Below are 24,372 nucleotides of genomic sequence, written 5' to 3'. Positions count from 1 at the left end.
CGCTCCATAATGATGTCCACAATCATATACATACAAGTCAATCAATTATGTTGAGCAGAGAAGTTCGTTAGTGCAACATAGAATTCTATTGAAATACTCACTTTTTGATCCGTCATCGTTAAACTGGATAGGTAGAAGCAAGTCTTCAGTTGTGGCTTCTTCACTGGCATTACCGGTCTCAGCAGCCAAACATAAGAGAAACAGACCGACAAAGAGTTCGATTCCAATAGACCGTAAGACCCCTCGAGTCTTCTCACGACCCCAGATCACATTTCTGTTCATTAATTCCATTGTGTTCATCGTGTTTCTGGTGTCAGTGGTATGTATCACCACCACTACTCGTAAATCCGTTTTCCCTATTTCCTTCGGCAGAAATTACCTAGCACGCACGTCTCCTCGCTCGCTTATTCGTCTCTTTATCTGTCTCATCCACGGCACAACAACACTTGTGTGTATATGTGTCTGTGCGTATGCGCACGTGTAACGGCTGCCCCTTTGAGAAAAGCGAGAAGCAACCCTTTTCGCTTCTATGACGAAGGAAATTTCGAAGTGCCTTTCTATCCGCAGTAGGAGGTGGTTTGCCACTTCTTCTTTCAGCAATATACAGCAGAAAATACTGTGTTAGAAGTGCACTTCGCAACTGTTGATGAAATTGTAACTGTTTTTACCAAGCTGTCTGCTGCCGTTGCTTGTGTTAGGATTCAGGAGAGACGCTATTTGCCGGTTCCGTCGACAACTCCTCAGGGGATCGACAGCAGTGGCGACTTTCGTTGTGGTTGCTGTCGTCGTCGTCGTCGTCGTCGTCGTCGTCGTCGAAGTACAGCTGTTATGGTTTACACAGTTCTTTGTACGCGCTGCAACGATAGCCACAGGCTCAAAAACAAATTGTCCTTCATTGCTCCAGCTATAAAGATCGCGATTGTTGGAGCAGTCCGTTGAGCAGTTACAGATAGCAGAAACACTTTGACTTTGAATCCCGCCGTTCAACCGCTGACAGCTTCTGCTATAGAAGATTATTGTAGTTGTAGGGTGAAGGATGAGAAGTAGTTCTTTTCTGCTAGTGGGTTTTCCGTTGTCTGCATCGTACAGACAGATTTGTTCACGCTGTCTCAATGGAGGGCTTGTGCTGTTCACTCGCAACGCCGCTCGCCTCCCTCTGAGCGCGACGGTCATCTTCTCAAACACGTCCTGCGTCCACCATTACCTGAAAATAGATGAGTACAATGTTCCTTTAAACATCTGATTGTGCTTGAACGGTCACAAATGTCAGTACTATTCTTATACTCGTCTCAACCTGTGAACATATCCATGTTATGACTTGTCAGAAAATAATTACTGCCTTTGCATTTGACGCGCTGGTGTTCCGCGTGTAGATTCGTGATCAGCCTAATACACACTACACAATACGATCCATATGTATTACGAAAATTCTATAGTAGACGAGACTTTAATTACATTCACGAATCTTGGCGTACATTATGCCACAGCCCGTTGGGGGTATTGCCCCTATCACAGAAATTTTTCATTTTTAATGTGACCCTTAGTGGTATACCTACGGCAGGTTAGAATTATTTTAATTTATTTTGTCAGGGATTTACTGCATTTCATCTATCTGGAAATAACATGCTACAAGACATTGTCATCGAACACTCAAATAACAGAACTTGCTGATACTTGGATCTCAATAACAGGAAGAAACAAAACCGTGGTCATTAGGTCTGAAAAAAGACATTTAACTGAAGCACTATTATTATTATCGGTTAATATAAATCTATTGAGATATGTAGAGCTATATTACTGCTTGCCATATATGTAAGTACATTTAACGAGAAAAATTGATTGATAAGATCATCAATAGCAGCTGAAAGCGAAGTGGTTTGTTGAAAACTATTTTACATTTATGGAAAGCTTTGGTGAATCGGACCATGTAAAATGCATAGGAAATAAATTGTTATGGCCCATAACCAGGCTGGGTTTAGGCCGGCGCTAGAACACCAGCAGCTAGTGGCGCAGAAGCGCTGCTTACTGACGAACATTCTCCTTTCCTTCCCTTCCCACTGCTTGTATGTTTCTTAGATACTAATCAGCAGCTCCCTTCACTTGAGTGAAGCACATGGGTCTTGTCCTGATTTAGATATAACATTACCTCGCTTCCACTGACACTGCTCCCGTTTTGGAGATTGGCCATTTATGCAACGAGCGTCACAGACGTTGCTATATTGTTCGCTGTTGTTGCTATACAACAACACACGTAGTCCGCCATAGTTTATAAATAAATTACTATGAGACTCGTCTGTTTTTCTAGGCCCCGCAGAAGTTCAAATGAAGCACGCACCGAAATGCCCGCAGTATTCTGTTTACATTTTGTTGTTATTTGTATTATCTTTTGCACTTATATCTACCAAAATAGAAGAGCGATCATGATCAGCAGCAGTAGCCGGAGCTGGGGAGCGAAACGACTAGCAGCCAGTATAATCGCCCCTATATGGATTATGTAATGTTATAAGCTAAACAAACGATATTACCTGTAGACGACAAACAACACAACTGTTGTTAAACAGTTATCGTTCATCTTATGCCCAGAAATTTATTACTGCTGCCTGTGACGTCGATACTCATTTCATCAAGTATTAGAATCACCCAGCACAATTAAGGTGCAACATAGACATTTGATCAAAGTAATGACCCACTTGTCTGGTACGGTAGAATTGTAACGTTCAATCTTCCTAGCTTGCTTCCGCTACTCAAGACGCCAAAACGGATATTTTTTTGAGTCAATTACTCGCTCCCGTTCGTAGTATGTGTGGATAATTTGCTACATTAGTTTAACACGAGCTATCCCTGTCGAACGCTACGGATTTGATCTCCGGTCCTCTCCATTTGGCCTTACATCGGTAATTTACCACGTTAGCCCACATAATTCAGTATCGTAATATACGTAACAATACTACTATTGTAATAATGATAATATTATTAGACTTGGACGATATAAGAATACTACAAATAGGACATATTGTACCGGTGAATGAGCCCTCGCTCGATGATACCCCTTGCATAGTAAGCTGATGGACTTAAATCTGGGCTGGTCGGAGACCACATGTGCTCGTTCCAAGCAGCCAAAAAAGCTAGCCAATCGGCTTAGATACTTCAGCTATCCATTTGCTGATCGGGTAGGATCTGCTGATCAACTCGTTTGTCAAAGAATTGCTATGAAATGACGTCTTCGCCACTGGACTCGACGTTTAGAACATGAACTTTGGCTGAAAATTGGCTTTTACATGCAGTAGGCACATTCTATGCATCGTAAGCAAGCCTGCGACGAACGAAAAGTTTTTCATCACAGAAGACTATCTGCGTTATTCTTGAAGGAACCACGATCAAATCTCTTAGTCTGATTGTCCTGTAGTAATACTTGAGGCCTTCGTGACATCGTACGATCGCTCATATGCAACTGCTTTACTAACCCCCTGACCGTAACAGAAGGATCATTGGAGATGCATTTTTGGGAGGCAGCGATTTATTTTGGAGTCCTGTCGTAACATTTCCGTTATTCGGCGCCGGAACTTGCTTCTGCTTCTTCTACAGCCGCAGGCACACTTGCGACACGATCTGGGGTACACTAAAAAGTCTATAATCTTGGAAGTTCATCCAATGTGTAGAAATTGGATATTGCCCAAATTCGGAAAGTGAGGCGTTGTTGCCCGTGACAAATTTTTTGTAGCAGACATCGGCTTTCATTTGATACCCAGCATGGCAACTCATGTTACGGCAAACAGCCTGACAACTGACAAACTTTATACCGTATACACGTATTTCTACCAAGCTGACTTGTATTCTCAGGCTACGCAATCTTTGTAGTTTCTTTATGAAATTCGCGTCGACGATGTGCTACCCTAAGTCATCTAACTTGCAGTGTCAGCACGTTGGCTTTTATTGAATGTAACTTGCTTTCAGTCAGCCTTTGAATGGGGCAAGCGGGCGTGCGGTAAAAGAAACGTAGATATTTTTTGCTTTTTTATCGTTGGATATAAGTGGGAAACGCATTTAGCTGTCCAAAATCATTAAATAATCGAGGATGATTGACGACAACCAGACAGACAGTCGTCAACAAACAGACGAATCAACAATCGATTTACCGTGTGTCTTCAAAACGACGCTCTGGCAGCACTACCAACACTGGTAGGTACTTTCGGGTCATCGTTGGTGCCATCGCTAGCATGGTATCATTGGTCACAACGATTCCGAGCATATCTTTAACGGTAAGAACTACTCGCTACTTGGGTTTGCCTTACTTCTAAGTTTTATATATACTGTGTATGTACTTGTCGTCTAATGTAGTAGCGGAGTGCTGAATTGCTGTTGACCCAATCGCAAGGCTAACTGAGTTCGCCGGCTGAGCGGCACAGCAATGCACGCCCGTACCTCACTCGACTTGTCTCATGATGATAACAATGCTCCGTGACGCTCCCTGTCATTGCTGCCGATAACAAGAAAATGTCGGTATTGTTTTTGTCATATGTCTCGTGTGTTTCCAGCATATATTATTAACCATCTATATCGGATAATTGTAGCAACTTTAAAATATAGAAAAAAATTTTGTACAAAATCAATTTTCTATCGTATTTAAATTTCATATCAATGACATCGTATTTGAGCGTTCTCTAGTACGTAGTTTGAGTAGTACCGGTAATGTAATGTAAGTTGAGCATCGCGCAAAAAAAATCACCATCTACTATCTAATAACCATTTCGAACATGGCTATAACGATTTACGCGCCTCGGCCCGAGACCCGGCTACTAAAAATTGTTTAAGAAACCTTTGTTTGGGAAACGAAACGTATTCTTATAGGCGGCAATGTACACCGGGAAAAATTTCTAAGCTATTATCTTGACAGCGGTTGAGATTTTTGCAAAAGTTACTCAATCTTTTAATGCCCCTATACTAGACACAAAAATTGACTTTATCATAGATCGACTTTTCTTTTTTCACCTCGGTGGTTAAAAAATAGTTAAGAAATAGTTGAAAAGATATCCGTGTCTTTGTACTTTTTACTTGCTTGATTTTTTTTTTGTGTGGCTTAGGATTTATATGAGGATCTTCAAAGTCTCAGTAGAACGCGTCAACTTGAAATAAAGGGATCATCTCAGTGAGGCAATTTGGTAACTTAAATAGGCCAACAAGTTAACAGTAATGGGGTGCAATGGAAGCACAGCGGCAAAATAGATGCCGACCAGTAAATTGCAGGTGCTTACAGGAAGTAATCTAGGTTCAGCTATGAAAAGCGTCGGTAGACACAGACCGCTTAGTACTTCCGCTAAAATCCTAATAGCAATAAAAAAGACGACAACGTCATCATTCACACCGTTTTTCTTCTTGTACTGACGGGGAAGACATGTGGTAACATAACGGTACCTAGATTTGTTATAGAACAAACAACTCTTGCGAATCGGTTATGCAAAGGCATTTTTTTTCAATAGCGGAACACTTTCAATGGGTATATAGGACAATCAGCACAGTGGATTGAAACAATATGGTACCAAGGTCAAGGCTGTCGAACATCAGAATCAGAGTGCTTGAATAATCTGTCTATCTTGATAGATTCTTACCTTCATAGACACTGAGTAATTTCATAGAATTACTGTGACATGTTTATGTAACGGTATAGCGGAATTTACTCCGGCCTTCATTTGACTTACTAGTACATACCAACTGTATTACTAACACAACGTAAAATCACATTGTACCATATCTGGCATCTTTCCGAATAAGAACGATAAACTTGTTCAAAAAGGGCTGAAACGCCTTAATTCCCTCACTGGGAATACTCCTGCATATGATCACCGTTTTCTAATGTACAGTACGCTCCCCTTAACTAGAATTCTGGCGTAAAAAGGATCTTTTATAACGTATATGGGGGCTTCGTTTCGGCCGGTGTGTTGCTGTAAGGAAGGCTCGCTCTTCTAATTAACAGTAGTCCTAATAGCTATCAATGGTTCAAAGATTTAACTAAAAGTATGTGTGTACATACTGATATATATATATATAAAGGAACAAGGGTTATGCATCAGGATGCTAGCGTTAAAAAATGGCCATACGTGCATTTTCAGATTAAGCGATCATTCTTTGCTTATCTTTGTCTCATCATCTATGAACGCGAAAAAAGGGGAAATCAATAATAAAAAGGATAGGCCAAAGATGCCGTATCGATGCCTTTTTCCTGGACAATATCCACTGTTAATAGCGCAAACCGATCGGTAGTCTAACTAAATAAATGATTCGGATATTTCATCTGGTATTGCCGTGAAGCATTAGTTGCTTCGGCCGTTTAAAACCAAGCGAATCGTATGCTTTTGCGGTCTTGAACTAGATAAACGCGTGGAAAATGGAACGTTACGAAAGGTCTGCAGCATAAGCCGATGGTAGTAGATAAACCCGCATAGGTTTATTTGCTATTACTCGACTATGCCTGAGCACTTCCTCGACTACACAGGAATGAACAGATATGTTCCATTCAAAAAGACCGGTCGGCAGACGAATCGTACGATAAGAGACCATACTTGATCGAAGATGTAATAGAAACTGTTGATGAACCAACCAACAGATATTGTTATTGTTGATAGGCAAAACTAATCTTCAGAATATATAGTCACGTTTCAGAGTTCAGCGACGTCATCGTCGCCCGCCCATCGACGTCACGATATTAATGCACATAAGGTACTCAGGGAATCAAAGATTATTGAAATAACATTTTTCATTACTTAGACAAAGATTTGGTTGCTGCTTTTCGATAAGGGTAAAGACCTGAATTTATTATAAGCGGTGAGAATTTCGAAATCAAACGCTTAATGTACCAGAAAAATAGTAGTACACAGCCATTCCTATTATCTCACTCAACAACGACGTTTTCTACTTATTACCTCCAAGACAGCTAACTAGCTCTGTCCGTGTACACTCAGCTACGCTCCTTCTGTTCTCTGAAACCCGTCAACTAGAGCTAACCAGCTATAAAAACTATCCTCCACCAAAATAGACAACAAACGTCTGTCGTCATCCGACATGAGCCGCTGGGGCAACGACGTCAACACGCATATTTGCGGCAAACAGCGGGGCCTTCGACGGCTAGCAAGGATACCAAGCGTACTTTACGCCGCGCGATTCCTAGGAACTAGATTGATGAGCGCTTATATGTATAGATATATAACTCCTCAGCTGACAAGACTGAAATAATAGATCTATATTAGATCTATTATTTTAGGCTAACGAGGCGGCTACCACAGCAGACGATCGAGAAGGAAGATTGTGGGTACTTCCTCAAGCTAAAGCAACACAATTTTCAATCAAATGGCATTTTCAATACAACTGGTCACTTTTGGGGCCTAGTAATGAGAGGAACTTGTGCATAGGAAGTAGAAGCAGATATATTTTTATTCCACTAGCAGGAACCTATCGAGTCTGCTCTCACGATTTATCACAAATCGACGTAACAAAGAGTCCACATTTCAACTATAACTTCGTCTTAAGTTAACTTTAAGGAACTGAGTGTTGCGGCACGGATGGAAACAGGATAGCAATCTTGTAGCCATAATGTCTCAGTTCGATGCGGGACTATGACCTAGCGATTTTGTTATAAGCTGTTGGAGTTCTGCTCAAAATCAGCTAGTTATGTGAGCTATATTTGACGGGCATCGCAACACTCTTTATCCGTAATATTCGTCCAATCCAAATCTGGGCGCAGACATCCTTTGCTTCGTCCTAAAGGCCACCCATCAGAAGTCATGCTTAACTAAGGCAGCGTCGGACATGAAACTCATAACATATGAGGTCGAAATAGAACGACTAGCAATAATGATGATAACAGGATGCCAGCAATTCCAGCAACACTGTCGTTCACTCTTTCCTAAAGTAACAAAACCTAAGATTTCAGGTTAGCGCTGAAGGAGACTACCTATAACCCTGCCTGTTACTTGGAACGATAGCAGTATGGGACATATTGAATAGACCATAATTAAAAGCGTTGTGGAAGTTGTACGAAATTAAAAAAAAAAAAGCAATCATAGAAAGATGCTCACTAGAAGTGGAGACAAACATCCATATGTGATGTCAAGAAAATGCGTACATTCGATTGGCTTGCAGGATATGTCGGCAAATGCTATTACTCTTAAAATTCATGTGTAGTTTATTACGTATGTAGTTTTCAAGCCGTTTGATGTTCATTCGATGTTGCTGATCGTCGACATATTACGATTACGATCACTGCTAGAATAAAACAACCATTGTGGTATACAGCATAAAATATTGCGTATAACGCGTTCGACTTAACAACTTCTAATCACTAAATACACATTCGCGTCAAAGACGCTCGCTGACGCGACGTTGTCCACTGCAGCAGTGGTTCCTGCTTTTGTCAACATTCCTTTCAGAATCACTGTAACAACAATCGCTGACAACAGCCGCGGCCATCACAACGGCCGCCGGGGCTGTCGGCGGATCGCGCTCGCGGGCGGCATACACGTTTCGCTGATACTATCGATACTCAATTACAACAGGCAATACGGACACCGTTGGCATCGAATCTAAAGGGTCATAGTTAAGTGCTTAGGCACGGCCATATCGTCATACTACGCACACACATTGTATACATAAGGTTATCTACAACTACTTAGCGGGTCGAAAGATTTAATAACGTTTAAAGTACGCGCCACTAGCAGACGAAACTCGGTAAAAATTAACACACACAGTGATTAAATTTCTATTTTTCAAAAGTGAAAACGCTGAAGTGATATAACGAGAGTCGGCAATGCGGTTGTATTTGGAGCTGGGCGGCTACGAAGGAGGTAACTACATCTCAGAAACTGAACCAGAAAAATAAGTTGCTTTGATCATCGAACCATTTCGATTATGGCAACGATATGCACCGGTAATAATCGTGTAACCTCTTTAGAATATACCAGATATGTTTCCATTGTCAAGGGCCCAGTTCATAAAAAAAAAGCCATGTCTTGTTTTTCTACTATATTTTCAGTATTTTTGTTACAGTTTTATAATACGTAACTTGAGGCCGTACTGAGTCGACAGAGAGTTCACTGCCCATGCATATTTCACCGTGGTCACAGCAATTCATTCTTCCGTTTGAGGCTTTAAAATGCGCCCTTTTGTGGTCCATGGCCTCCCATCTTTCAAGTAAATAATTCTAGCCGGTGTTTTCTATTTTTGAAAATTGTTACAGGGCATACATTAAGTTCTTTAAGTACTCCATCATGTCCTGGGTTACAAACGAAATCAAGTGCTCTCGAGTGGTGCCAATGCTGGAGACTATTTCTGAGAACCAGATATACAGTTGATGCCAATAATTTCGCAATGGACGGGAAAGCGTAGAAGCAGTCCTTGTTCCAGGCGATCTATCACAGCAAATACGAGCGATAATTTAGAAAAAACAAACAACTTACCGGACCACCTTTAGAGGTTCTCAGAAATAGTTCGACATAGCGGAAGCAATACGTTGAACCATTTCCAGGACCATCTCAGGAACACCATAATAAATATAGGAAAGGCTAAAGTCTAAAAGGTAGATTTTGTCGTTCTCCCATAGGTTTATTAACAGGCAAAAATTATTAGACTACTGAACGATGAAAGCAGCAGTATGTGCAACTTGTTACTATAGGAAGTTAGTTTACAGGAACGTTCGTTTTCCGTGAAGACTTCCTACGTTGATATTAGGAGTCCACTACGGTGGTATTTCTGGGTTAGTTAAGTGTGGTTTGTGGATCTGTCGTGGAGCTGTCATTAGATCTTTCTTCGAAAATGATGATGGAATGGCAGGACCAGTTAATGGCGAGTTGTATTGTATTATATTGCAGACCTATCTGTGGATCGATATGAGGGCATTTAACGCAAACAACCTTTGATTTCAACGGGATAAGGAAACTTTCCGCACTGAGCATGAAGCAATAGATTAGCTTAAAAGCATGTTTTCAGACCGGCCAGTGCTCGTGGGCGGAACATTAAGTGATAGTTCCGGTTCAAAGATTCGATGCTCTTCGATTTTCTGTCTGGGGTTATGTGAAGGACAGGTCATAGGTTCTACAAGGAAATGCCTAAAATAGTTCACAATTTGAAATACTGTATTTGTGAAGTAATTGAGGAAACTGACGTCAAACTATGCAGGGCCATGATTTAAAATTATCAAGTTATGCAAATGGACTAGACAATTTTAGCTCATCTTATATAATAGAGGGTTAATAAGTTAACTATTCCCAGATACATCATTCTTAGTCGCATTTACCGCTTCATACCGCATATCTTCACGTTCGATCGCGCTACCGGGGTATGTTTCTAATCACATGGTCCAAAACTTATGGCGTTCACTATCAGCTGTCGGCCTCAGGACATAGCTACCCAGTATCAATATGAGGGAATTCGGCGCATGGTAGCGGAAAGTCCAAGACAACACCTTTTTAGACAGCTTCAGCGTCAGCCGATCGACTCTGCCCAGCAACCATGCGTCGTCTTGGAACTTTTGCAGCGTGAACTTTTGTCGCTCGTCTGTTCTTCCCGAACCCGGAGTTATTGATATGCGTTCCCGCATCCCGCCTACCAAAGCAGCAATTCCTGAAACAAATGGCGCGTCTCCGCCACTAGAGACCCGAATCTAGCAATAACTTCCCAAACGGCTAGGTATGCTCGGTGACACAGTTTGAGATAGTTGCCTTGCTACGTTCGAATTTATGCCTTTTCTGTCATCTCCCACCATGTAGGGCTATACGTTCGATAGCACCGAAGTCCCTACACTAATTCCAGTTTTAGGTGGCACGTTCCGGATCGCACACAAGCTGAACGTAACGCACACAATGATCAATCATTAACGGGACGTAAAAAACCCTACCGCCTGGACGTTTTAAACAGCTCATGAAATTTACGTTCATCCTTTCGAAAGGACGTTTCGACGCCGAACCCGGACATTGTTCCTCTGGACTTTACCCGGCCCTTCTGAACCTACGACCCTAAGCGGGCCGGACGGGCCATAAGCTTACATATATACATACAAGGACCGCACTATGCCGATAAATAAAACCTGTCTGACAGACATGGAGATATTTACATTCACATCCGCCATCGAGTGGAACTGCGGTTACTTTCCACAAATGAGACGTCTCCAAGGACAAACAGATCAACGACGGCTCAGCTAATAACTATATTGAAGAGCAAACTAGGTTTCGGGCATTGCGTCTTGAGGTGCCCTCGTTTTCCGCAATTGAAGCATGCAAGATACTCGTGGTTGGGTTGCTCAGAATGTTCAACTATTCTTTGCAAATTATAGCCGTCCTCTGTACAATAGTTCAAACAGATGGGAGCCATTACAGTGAGGTCGCTTATGAAGTTGTAGCTCAAGCACGCTCCTTGACGTCCCTCAGAAGGGCCTCGAATTGAACGAAAGCCTCAGCCGGAATATTGGGTACCGCACCTCCTCAACGGAGGTGTATAAATCTGCCTAGTGCGATCTATTGCGGGCATAATGCTTTGATAAGTCTGAGGCTAGCTCTTTCGGAAATTTTTCGAACATGAGCCGCGCTCATGCAGTTGGCGTTGTCTCCAACGCTATCTTGCCTATCTCAAACCATAGTTTGGCCTAGTTGAGTAATAAACCGACAGCTACCCTCAGGAGGTTTTGGTGTGGGCAGTGTAAATGTGCCAAACAGATTCCAACGCTAGACGCAATGAAATCCTTGAGTACGGCGCCCACCTTTATCATGTCCTCATCTAACCGCGCCCACTCTGGATAAGTCGACATACTATTCCAGGCCGCAGCCGACGTCGAACACTGTTGAACATTTATTTTCATTTCCTTTTCTGGAGTTCGATCCATTGAACTACCACTAAATGTTACACACAAGAAAGTTGCTCACAATGGGATACGGATACCAATCAATGTCGCCTTTTCTCACTCGGTATCTGTAGCTGTGGCTATGTGGTGCTCAGAGTTTTCAACCGGAAACTCCGACAACCCTACTTTCTGTCTCTATCAATAGCATTAGCTTCAGGATCTGGCTACGTTAAGTGCCCTAATTATAGCTAATGGCTAAAGCTAAAGTCCAAGTTAAGGACCGACCAAAAACATGTCATTCATGGTCCACATATCTACGCAGCTGCCCTATTATGTTTCTTTATCTACCTAGTTAAACTGTGTGGCGGCGGCAATAACAATTATAGCATAAAAGTAAATAAGTGAGACACGCATAACCTCTCACATCCATGTATTGTTATTAGGACAGAAAAATATAGCACAGAGGATAGGCGCCTGGCTGCGTTTTATCGTGTTTACTGAACCACGACCAGGGCAAAATTAGACGAGCTCTATAGATTACTTTTTCTGTGAACACTATGATGATAGTAAGAGTACTAGTCTTAATTGTTCTACTAGCAAGTCTTAGTTGTTCAACAGGATAGAGAAAATGAGAGTTCCCTAGTTCTGCTGTGGCTAGTCCTTTATTTGGTTGAAAACATATATTAACAGTTACGCAAAAACCCAGCTGGTTCGGAACGTCACAGTAAATAAATATCTTTTCGCATTTATCATTATCTGATAGATTTTGTGTGAAGTCGACCTAATCAGCATTACCAATGCCACCAACAACATTAGCTGGCGTAAGACAAACTCCTGAAACATACATCATCGACTTCTTTGAATAACTTGAAGATAAGCTCTGTGAGCATGTATTACAGCAGTATTAACTGCACGTTCTGATAAAGAGTAGCACTCATGTAACAGTCCGTGGTTTCAACTACATAATGTGGTATGATAGAGGATATACTGGTGTCGCATCTAACAAACTGGGTCGTTGTTTCGTTCCTATCAGCAATAATGAGTTCTCAGCAATCAACTAAGAGCTGAAAGGTATGGGAACTCCATGCCCCGTAGCAGCTTTACACGGACCCCGGCAAAAGTTGCCTTGTCTAAGTATATAACAACTAAGTACCTGGATAGTGGCGGGATGACTATCTAAATATACATATCTGTTATTGATACGTACATGTATGTGCATGCAACCGTGTACATAAACACGAATACCTTCGTGGTTGTCTACGTCTTGTGATTTTGCCCGTTTAATAATAACTAGAAACTGCAGGCTGCTTTACTACCTAGACTGGCTTCTAATAACAGTAGTGGTAGATATTGTTATAGTTAATCGGCCTATTGTTAGCGGTGGGTATTTGTTAACTGGCACAGAAATCGCCTTGGGTAAACGCATCATCGTTGTCAAAATCGTCGTCATCTTTATTACTACGTTTTTACTATTGTTATGATTATCATTGTCATTTATTCAGCGAAGGTGCACCAACCCCTCATAACAAGAAACGGATAGAGAAAATTATGAGCTGACAATTTACGAGCTCATGTATGCAACAACAATGATATGCATATATATTTTGCATGGTCGAAATGGAGGCAAATATTTCTTCTATTATAAAAAATAAAATAAAAAAATAGTACTACATTAAGTATCAATGATTTTCACTGATGACTTTCTGAATTTTTTCTGGTGGCACCATATTTCCGTGGTTGCAGTGTTTTTGTAATTTCTAAGCAAAAAATTGTGGCACGTGATTTTTGCGTTTCTCCATTGAAACTAAATTCATGAACACTATTGATAGAGCTTTGCAGAAAAGAACAGATGGTGCCTGGTAGTGCAAGACTCGGGTGTAATTAAAGTTCGCATACAAGTCCTTTGAAATTTTGCCAAGGAGCTAAAGATGTATGGCATTCTTATAGTGGAAGGCAACATCACCTCTGTCTACCGCTTTCGGTCGATTGCTTCTTCAATGGCTTGTTCTTATCTTATTAGTTGTTGGTAGTAGAGGTTTTAATCAGTCGTTCTGTCAGGCAATAACCACTTATAATGCACGATTCTTTGACGTCAATCCAGCATTTGCCAGATACTATGAAGCACGATGATGTCATACGTACATCACTCTTGATCACCCGTAACTAACCGTTTCTTAAATAGTTCGATTTCATTATACTTCGGCAGAGTTACATGGGTAGAAACCAAATGCAGTGAATAAACTTTTTACGTCAATTTATGTGACACCGAAACACTGAGCTTCCTTCAGATAAATTCAAAATGTTTTCATTGTGGGTGTTTAGTGCGTCGGCGATATGATGGCTATTTACGTGTAGGTTTTAGGTCCTGCCCAACTTTCGCAATAATCTGATCAATTTTTTGTGGTTGGTCGACCACTAGGAAAGGCATTTTTTACATCGTATGTATGGGTTGAGCAAGCGATCAAAAGGAGGTAAGGGGTGACACGGCATGAACGAGAGACAAACAAATAAAAACAATGGCAAATGTCAATAGGCACTGACGGACAGAATGAAATAGACGGCTTGTCCCCCGCGACCTATCAAATCAGTTAGTCAGTCAGTCAGTATTAACAAGCAGCGCGCCCCCATGCGAGTGTGTGCGTACACGTCTGTCACTACATACAAACGTTTGGTGCTAGATATTAGTTGAAATAGTTAGCGCACCGCAAGGACTCTCAGTCCCCCCCCCCCTTGTTTTTTCCAATTCAGCCTATCTCCTTCGCGCTCCGTTGAGCTTTCACTATACCATCTAGTATTCTCTATGGTACCAGTATATAACCGGATAGGCGATAGTACGCAATAGGCCGAGTACGAACGTAACACCACGGATAACGACGAGATACTGTGCGCGCTACTCCATGGCGATAGCGTTGCCACGATGATACTGTTGCTAGTAATAGCGGTAATAACAGGATATACAGGCAGGAATAGATTGTCATACTACTGGTAAGATCGCCATTTCTTGATGGTAATATTTTCCTGATAATGCTGCTGCCGACGACGATGATGATGTTGACGACACCGAGATGGTCGCCGCTAGAACGGCAAACACCCATACATGCTCAGCAGGAACAGCATCTGCTGCAACAGCAGATCGCATATCTAAAGATGCCGTAACTGCAATCGTATTTCTTCAATGTCATCGGCGTACGTAATCGGATAGTTAGGTAGGTGAAGAAAACGACGGTAACGAAAATAACAACTCCTGCCATTGTGATCGTCGCGTTCTAGCCACAGCAGTAGCAAAGATTTGCTTCACATTCAAAGCAGAAAATGGATGACAGAAGTAACAGTCTCAACAGAAACAAGTGATGTTACTGTCGTCGTTGTATCGTTCTATAGATGTAACAAGATCTTTAAAGCGGAAGCGCTAAACAGAACAACTCAAACAACGACCCATAGTGACATTGACGAGTGAGTGGCTGACGCAGATCCCGACACTGTTGCCTATAAGCGACAATTCGGAATATGATTCTACAGTTATAACATCACGTTACCGTTAAGCAACGGCGTGACCGGCAACGCAATACATAACAGGTAACTCGATAGTTCTGCACACTCAACCCGTCGATTGGCAGATGGACGGAGCCACTTCCACAAAGGATACGATTAAGCTAGACTACATTGATTACCCACAAGATATGGAAAGAAGCACACTACGGTGTTCATCGCCTGCTCACTACTATAATAGCTTGCTCCACTGCTACTATAAATGTAAAAAAAAAAGGAAGCCTTAAAAGCCAGGGTAAAGATCGAGCAAAAGGGATTGAATGGTTGTGTCGTTGGACAGACATAACAAGCCGCTCGTTCCTCGCGGCTTCGAGCTGCGGATCAGTGATTGTCTGGTTCATTTGCAAACTAGACAATCTGTATTAAGGCTTGTAACGTAATTAAGAGTAACACTATAATGTTCCAGTTAACTTTTTGTCACACCTTCATATACTACTCAGAACTCTCTCACATAAACTTACTGTAATTGCTGCGTTACCCAGTAAACATTAGCTTCAGGTTAAAATATGGCCGTTTATGCTAAAAGAAGGTTTCTGGGAGAGCCTCGTGCCGTGTATAACAAGGTCTGTAAAAATGAAAAGACTGCTTGAAGAAATTTCCAAACTTAGAAAATATGATTCTGGACCTATGATCCATATATGGCCATTCAAGGTCGATGAAGGCCTCGGTGGCCAGTTGAGTCGAGTGAACAAGGCTATCCAACAGAGAAGACTTGAAAGACGAGCCAAAGTCATCCTTTTTTTTCCATGATAATTTCTAACCACACGAGGAGAAGCCTGCTGAAAGCGCAATGCAAACACTAGGATGAGATGTTTCTTTTATTCACTATGTTTTTGAAATTTGGCGCCAATAGGTTTACCATTTTTTCTGTTATCACTGGTAAGTAAAATTCGTGATAGTACATTTGATACTGACAAACACTTTAAAAAATGGAACTCTTTAACAACAAAAGACCAGGAAATTTGTGCTGAGAACGAAAATAAAAATTGGTTGAGTGCTGTGGAGAATGAGGGTGATTATTCAATAAATTATGAATTGAAGTGTTGTTAGAACTCAAGTAAACTTTGCGCCTGTTGTTAATTGTTAAGGGAACTTAATAACTAGATATCAACAAACTACTGCCACGTTACCACCGTTGATTTACATGATATCCGGTTATAGATCCTGATTTGAGTGTATAGACAATGTCAATCGAAGCGTGTCTTCTTCTAGTCTATAGTGGTATACATACTTCAATCGATTTAATTGAAATTTGAATGAAATGTCTGAAAGTGGCATTGAGGTAGGCTGAGACACTTTTGGTGGGGCGAGTCAGGACCCCCGTGATTTAGTATTACCGGCGAGCGTTCCAGCCGGCCTTGTGGTTCTACTAGTCACGATTATGCATACAGTCGTTTTTCTAATACTGTCTTCATATTATTCTACGTCGTAGTCCGCATTATAAATAAATCGACCATTCAAAAATACGAAACATAGCCATCTGTCTCTCGGAGAGACTGGACTCTGGCATTTTCGCTGTTATGATCGAGGACAAGATAGCGCTAAGCTGACACTTGGTCTGCCGTCGCCATATTATAGTGCTCTTAGCGTCTCAGTTCAGCTTTTCCTGATTCGTCTCTCGGTACTTTACTAATTCCTTTACAGGCCCGAAGCCACTACCCAAGCCAGCGTCGAATTCTACGGGACGTCTTATCGTCTCCTTCCGTGTTTCTTTGTAAATGGACGTTTATATCTAGACTGAAAATTGCTCGTTGCTACCGGAAATTGAGAAGCAAATCTGACCCTGGGTTTGAACGAGAAAATGACATTACGGTTCTACTTGTCACTGAAATCTGATATTCAATGTGAGCTTTCATAAATAACTACAGCAGCGCCTAATCTAACGTAGTGTGGATTTATTGTACTTCGTATTTTTTAAACAGCTCACCGAGTTGAAACACCCGTGTCTATGCAAACAAGGTACATTCTTAAGAGGAAGTATAAACTCCAGTCTCGTAAAGAATAGAAAATTTGATCCAACAGAGCTCTACTTGTTTATTCATTAAAAATAAAACGAATATTAGTAGCCATTCATTTGCGTATTTTCTTTTCAGCTGATCATTATATTTGTTCGTCCCTTTTGTAGATCGAACTGCTGCAACGAGAGCAACAAGCTAGCAGACGACACAGAACCGGAGTCAAGATTAAATATGGAGTCAGTACAGGGTATGTTAGCAGGACGAAGGGTTTTCGTGCATGAAACTGATAAAACCACTTTGAGCCTGCAAGAAAAGCTGACAAACATTGGAGCAATGTGGGACTTTATATGTAGGGACAATGATCTTCCCGACAATGCTCGTCGTGGAGCGTTCAATCACGTGTAGCAGCTTCAATGATAGCTTAACAAACAGATGCATATGTTTACGCTGTAAGAAGATTGGAACCACAGTAATTCGACCGGTGACAATTACTTCTGCAAGTTTCTCAAAAGAAGCATAATACTGAGCCTGAAAGCACCAATCCCGCAAGCTTCTTCAAAGGGAACGACTTTAACAAAAAGGAACATTGATTAAATATTCTTTAACATCCTTCGAAAATTGGAAGTACATCAGGAAAGCATTTCATGGCGAACCCCAAAATGTCTATAACTGTGACCATACCGGGTTTAAGATAACGCAAAGCTACTTAGTCTTAGCTACTTAAGTCTTCAGTGAAGTGTATGCTCAAGTGCGTCAAGCATTTTCTACAAAATCACAGTTATAACCATTTGCTTTACTATTAGAGCAATTGGCAATACTTTAACGGGCCAAATTCAATAAGGCGTTCTTATTTAATGGTCTGGTTGTATCAGGCGGTACCGCCCCATTTAGCTATTGGATGACCGCTAAAAATTTCGTCGAATCTCTATAGTATTTTATAAAATACTCAAAAACGATTTTGTACAGTTATTCACAGGCGTCGCATGAACATTAAAGGGACTCGTTTTGTTAATAGACGCGGGAGGATGCTGCCGATGATCCTACCGTGTTGGAACAATAAGCTCCGATTGTCGAACATCTCAGTCTTTTTATCATTTACAATAGGGTACAATAGGGCACTACTTATTTAAGCACTAACCTATCCCCACCATGTCGTACAATGTCTTTTACTTTGCAATAAAGTCTATGTCGTAAGCATTCACACAGTACATCTTGGAGCTACGGTACCCATCCATTCAGTCCTGACGTATTTAATGATGAAGAATTTATGTGCTCTGCAATTATGGGCGACGTGGACATCACCCGTTAAACTAGTAATAACAAAACTTAAAGCACTTTACAAGGAGCGCCAACGTTGACAAGAACGGGACAAGGAATGGCGAATATCACTCGGCCATACCTCACGCCTGCTTTGGGCCGAACGGTCCGACGTGATCGCAAGCCTCTCTGAAGTACAATCCTAACGAGAACAGGACAATCTTTAGTAGTTTTAAACTCTCATTATGGTCAAGTTAAACATTGAAGCTGTCGTTACGAGCTTTCTCTTGCTCGTTGTTCGATAGGCAGACTCGAAAGAAGTCCTTAGACAAGAACGCTGAAAAACGGAATACACAATTGAATGAAAGATTTCCCAGCCGTCTACGGCTTGCGATTTTAAGGTCGGGATGTGGCTAGACGGCTGAACGGTTATTATGCGCGTTACCCAAACGAACATTTTATTTTATTATTTTATATATAGATTATATAGTGAATTCGATAAGCATCCGATTTGGTATTTTTTTTGTCCATCATCGATATCGTCAGCCATAATAAGGTACGTTAGGAAGACGACCAGACGTATTCCTTTCAACATATGTGATCAACCAATGAGAATTAGAGCAAGGCGTGACAGAAAATTAATCTTTCTGCTTTCAATCGGGATAAGAGTCTATATCAACTTATCCAAACACTAGACTGTGTTGAGACACTTTCAGGTTTCAGTTCAAACCAGGTTACAGTCATACGATAGACCAGTGACAAGGCTGTAAGAGCACACGTATATTCCGTTCAGTTGATTTTTATAGCCCTTGAAATGAAGAGTGGCTCATTTCAGCTGGTCTTTTCGTACAAAGAGCTAGGCGAACTAGAGATGATAAGATTAAATAGCTGATATCAAGAATAAACGATACAAATAAGCAAACCGCTTAGCGATAATGCCCGTTCAGAGAGGTGGCAACAGCTGCTGTTCTAGTGTCCCACTCTAGCAGACAAAAACAAATAAAAAAAAAAACCATTTATATTTACATTAGTGTGTGTAGCGAGAACTATTTTGCATAGAACAAGTAATGTATCTATATATACTTTGTTTGGACTCGAGATTAAAACACAAGGAGGATGAACTGCAGCCAGCAGATAACGCTGTCTACTTAAGTGTGTCTGTAAACAAGAGCTACTGATAGAAGACAGGGAGAGGCAATATTACTACCTAGCCAAAGTATTAATGATAATCTGTAACCGATAACGAACGTCAATCCCCTGTCAACCTTAAGTAAAAAATAGGCAAATATTTGTCATCGCATGGTTTTATGTATTTAATAAACAGGGAGTAATCGGCTGTTAAAACCGTAGTTGGTCAGCGCACAAAGTTCATTTGCAGCGTCAAATTGAGCTGGTGTATAAGGTGCCTAGGCAAAGCCCAGACGACTGACTAAAAAATTCCCACTTTACACCCATTCAATGTGGAAAAAGCAACAGTTTGTCAGGTTTAATGACGATGCTTCCGATGACATGTCAATTACCTAAAGAGTATCAAATATTAATCAGATCTAGGCCGAGAATTTCGGGTTGGGGTTCTGTTTATGTATATATATATATATATATATATATATATATATATAAAGAACGAGCGAGCGATAGAGAGAGGTAACGTTAATCGGGGCCAGTGTGCAGAATGAAGCTTGCCGCAAGGGCAAAAAAGGATAATCGCGTAGCAGGATCAATAAAAAAAATACACTCAAAGAGGCCTTGCTGGACAATAATGAGGCATTTACAGAAAATAAAAAAAAAAACTGCAAATAATTACGTAACGGACCTTTTGTTCCATTTTATCTCTAGTTAAGAACAAAACTGTTTGTTGTTTATAAATAGGCGCTCTCCTTTGTAGCACCAATACATTAGAGCAATTGTGTGTGACCATATTTGGGCATCAACAACTGATTCTAGCATGTTAAAATTAGCAAGAAAACTACCAGGTGAAATCATTACTTTTGCTTTTTCATAACTGGCACTGTTAAACAGACGCAAGCCAACGAAGCCCGAGGTTGAACACGGCACAGTATGTGCTGTGGCTAAGAGGATAACCCGGGGTCAGAGAAGGGCGGAGGCTGTTTAGGCACGGGACCGCGATACGGCGGAACGAAAAAGGCTGGGTGAGAAAGGAAAAACGAAGCCCCACAAAATCGCAGCATCCGCCAGCGCGAGCATCAACGAAGGCTTAGCTTAGTCAGTAGGAAATGGTGGCCCAAGGTCATTGGCAACTGCCAAACAGGCAGCTCGTAGAGTGGCCGTTTCGCCCAGTGCTGTGGCTTTTGTCAAGGTCGTAATCGACTTGCCATCATTACCAAAAGCTCATATCGGCGTTAACATTCAAGTTAAGAGCTTTAACAGTTCAGAAAAGCTCATATTTAACAGTGCACGACAGGTACGTCATTATAATCTAAAAGCGAAAATTTCGGACCGTAGTATACTAGACTAAATGTCATTCAACTAGCAGTGGCACTAGTGACAGCGACAGAAAAAAACGTAGCGCCCTACTGGATCTAATCATAAATTTGCTTTCGTTTTCAAGATAACAGTACCCCGTGGTGACGATGCAGGTATTGAACTACCGTACTATTGTTTGAATACATACTGTGCTATCCTACAGTGCCGTATCTACGAAAACGGTTGTAGCAATACTAATAGTATCACAATTAGGCGTTGGTCGTCTTGCTTCATCGAGGGATAACGAATAATATCAATTCAACGCGAAGACTCATCGCTCTACTGAAATCAGGCTCGTTTCATTCCACTTAAGTAATATTACCCTAAACGGTGCCTTGAAAGTAGGCGTGCATACATAGTGCGTTGACGTTGTTCTTCTGCCGATATGAACGTAAGGTTCTGCCGCGTGTGTGAGCTATACCAGAATCGATTTTAAGCTATCACACCAAACCCTGGCTCAAATGAAAGCACATATAGACACACATGGACAAAGAAGGTATCCACAGTTCATCTGTCCGCATATAGTTCTAATGCTATATCATGTATGATCGAGTATGGCAACGGGCAAAGAAAACCGCATTCTGGCCGCGGAAGAGACTGCTGTGACTCTACCGACCGCACGGTAACAGCAGCCACGCCATCACCACTGCGGCGTGCCAGCAGTCGACTACAGAGCGACCGCAACCATCAACACCGCCGTAATTACCACCAGCATGGATATGGCTGTCACTGGACAGTTGCCCGCCAATACTGTAACTCGCAGTCGAACTTATATCAACGTCCAATACGAATCTGACATACAGACAGAAAAAACGGGAAGGAGCAAAAAAACTCGGTGATGACAAATCTACCCCTTTTTGGGCTCTACCTTCGTTCGATCGTTCCTACGTTGTTCTACGGATCCCTTCTATTTCGATTTGAAGGGCGCACACGCACTGTTGTTCACTCGCTCGATGCAGGTCGTTGCTGGCGTTACGTGCTCTCCGCATACGAAACGCCATATTGCGCATGTCCCGTTTGAAATAGCACTAACAGTAATGGTCATTTTCTGGCTTCATAAAGGTTGATGTATCTGTTGTATACCCTGCATGGAGTAATAAATGAACAGAATTATTTATAGTCAGCATCTAATGACGACGCTGATGATTGACTCTGCTTATATTCCAGTGTACTCAAACGGGTATCGCGCGTCATGGGCTTGTAGGAAAACACTTTAGGAATATATACGAACAATCGTAATGCGCGGATCGACAGTACCGTTTGTGATGTCCAGTACGTCTGCCATAAATGAGGACAATAAATCCGCTGTTTCCCCCTATAAGCAGAGGAATAACACGTATCGCTTGCGTTAGAAAGCTTTCAAGCCTATGCTGCGACACGTTTGTATTTCAGGCATACAGCAGAGAGACCAGTTTGGCCAGTGTTCTTCTGTATAAATACTTTCTGTTAGCGATATGAATCCTCGAACAACCGATCAAGAAGCCAGCAGTTCCTACACTATGGACCATGTCGCTCTGCAGCACCCGCTTAGTACTGTAGTAGCTTAGTACTCATACGTGGGTGTATCGAAACACCTAATTGCGTCATGATCGTCACCACCGCATACCGGAACTATGTGCTCGTATGTTTTATGTTGAACACCACCTTAGGCAGATAGATATATAGTCTTTTTTCCCTCGTAAAAAAGAATATCACAGAAATGCTCTAGTTCTTTGGTAACAATACTTCTATAGTACGTATAGTCGCCGATTGACCTCCTGGAGTATATATATAGGGCGTATAGACAAGCTGTTCTTCTATTATCTTGAACTTCTATTATCTATTCCTATTACGAGTTATTCGAATGAGTGGCAGGTATGGCGTCCTGAATTTGTTGGCATAAACTAAAAACTACTAAATAGACAGGGGTCAATGTATTTCATATTGTTTTGTTATTTTGCAAATTGCAACGAAGTACTAATTGTTTACTTTTTTCGCGTAAGATCCTACGTTTCGAGCGCAATGCATACACTGCTATCATTATTACTGCTAGATTTACACAATAACGTTAATTGTTACTGCTCGATTGCTTTTTCTGCTTACAGCGTGAACCAATTGCGACTTGCGTGACGACGGGTAAGTTAGCAATTATCACAAAAGCCACCAAATAGTAGTAATCCATTATAATGAGAGAAGTTCGAATAAAACGAATTCCCATCTTCGTAGAGAGGGAACTAGGTATATCAATGTTCTCGTAGAATACTGAATATTCAACGTTTTCTTACAGAGACTTCTTATAAAGCTCTAACTTATAAGAGCGGTTCACCGCCGGTTGTATTTATTGGCTTGTCGAAAAAGTATTGATCGTATTCAAACCAAATTAGAACGAATCTTATTTTCCTATTTTCAAAATAAATGTTTCCTAACGAAGTATGCGCTATTTCGGTATATGACTTTCTGGCATTTTTCTGGTAATTCCATCATTGTAGAACTTATTACGAAAAATTACAATAAGTGATTTCTCCATTCCTTTACTGAAACAAACTTAATACCATAAAGTTCTGCGGAAAATGGTAATACAAAATTTGGGCTATATGGCACGTGCACTAAAATTTTTAATTCCAAGTCTCTCAGTGTTTGGCGAGTAATTAACTATTTGGTCCCATAGCATTGTCATTGTGGAAGACAATGCCTTTCCTGTTCACTATCTTTGATCGATATTGTTTTGCAATCGTTTATCATAATCTTGTTAGGTCTGAGGTTCGAGTCAATCATTTTGACATCTCTTTCCAATCTCATCAAATACACAACGGCATTTGTTTGGCGCCAGCCTGGGGACAACACATTTTTTAATTGCATATTATTGTCCAATGTGATCCACTTGTAATCACTCGCGAGCATTCGTTTTAGCAATGGCTCGACTTTACCACGTTCGCAACTCAAAAATACCACTGAGTAAAATTTTTGCGTTAAGTCGCAATAAAGCCTTTTTTTTTTTTTTTTTTTTATATCCACCTTTCTTCGATAAATTAGTACTTCGTGGTAGTGAATGCTTAGCCCCTTGGTGATATTACGATTGTTAGTTTTAGTTTCGCAATGATTCTATCAATCTTTTTCATGATTGGTTATTAAGAGTGTGTTTTACATCAAAATTCTTCCTAGAACACATCCTGACGATATACAGATTTTTCAGGATTGCGGACATCATTTGCGTTTTTTTTACGTAATAAAATTGTAAAATATAGTACATTTTGACAGGCGTTTCATTCATCCACAATATGTAAATTCAGTAAAACTGTGCGTTTAATACTTTTTGGTAACATA

General features: G+C 41.1%; 1 protein-coding gene across 1 annotated transcript in view; it reads right to left on the bottom strand.

Annotated features, from left to right (window-relative positions):
- LOC111262602 (insulin-like growth factor 1 receptor) overlaps window positions 1-24,372 on the bottom strand; it is an 80,093-nt gene that overhangs the window by 39,379 nt on the left and 16,342 nt on the right. The window contains exon 3 of the mRNA XM_022836997.2: window positions 102-1,204. Within this exon, the coding sequence (XP_022692732.1) occupies window positions 102-300 (199 nt within the window). The 5' untranslated portion in view covers window positions 301-1,204. The remainder of the gene's footprint in view (window positions 1-101; window positions 1,205-24,372) is intronic.

The sequence above is a fragment of the Varroa jacobsoni genome, unplaced genomic scaffold, assembly GCF_002532875.2.
Source record: "Varroa jacobsoni isolate VJ856 unplaced genomic scaffold, vjacob_1.0 scaffold_74, whole genome shotgun sequence".
Lineage (NCBI taxonomy): Eukaryota > Metazoa > Arthropoda > Arachnida > Mesostigmata > Varroidae > Varroa > Varroa jacobsoni.
The sequence above is the reverse complement of the archived record's forward strand: the minus strand, read 5'-3'. Positions and strand labels throughout refer to the sequence as shown.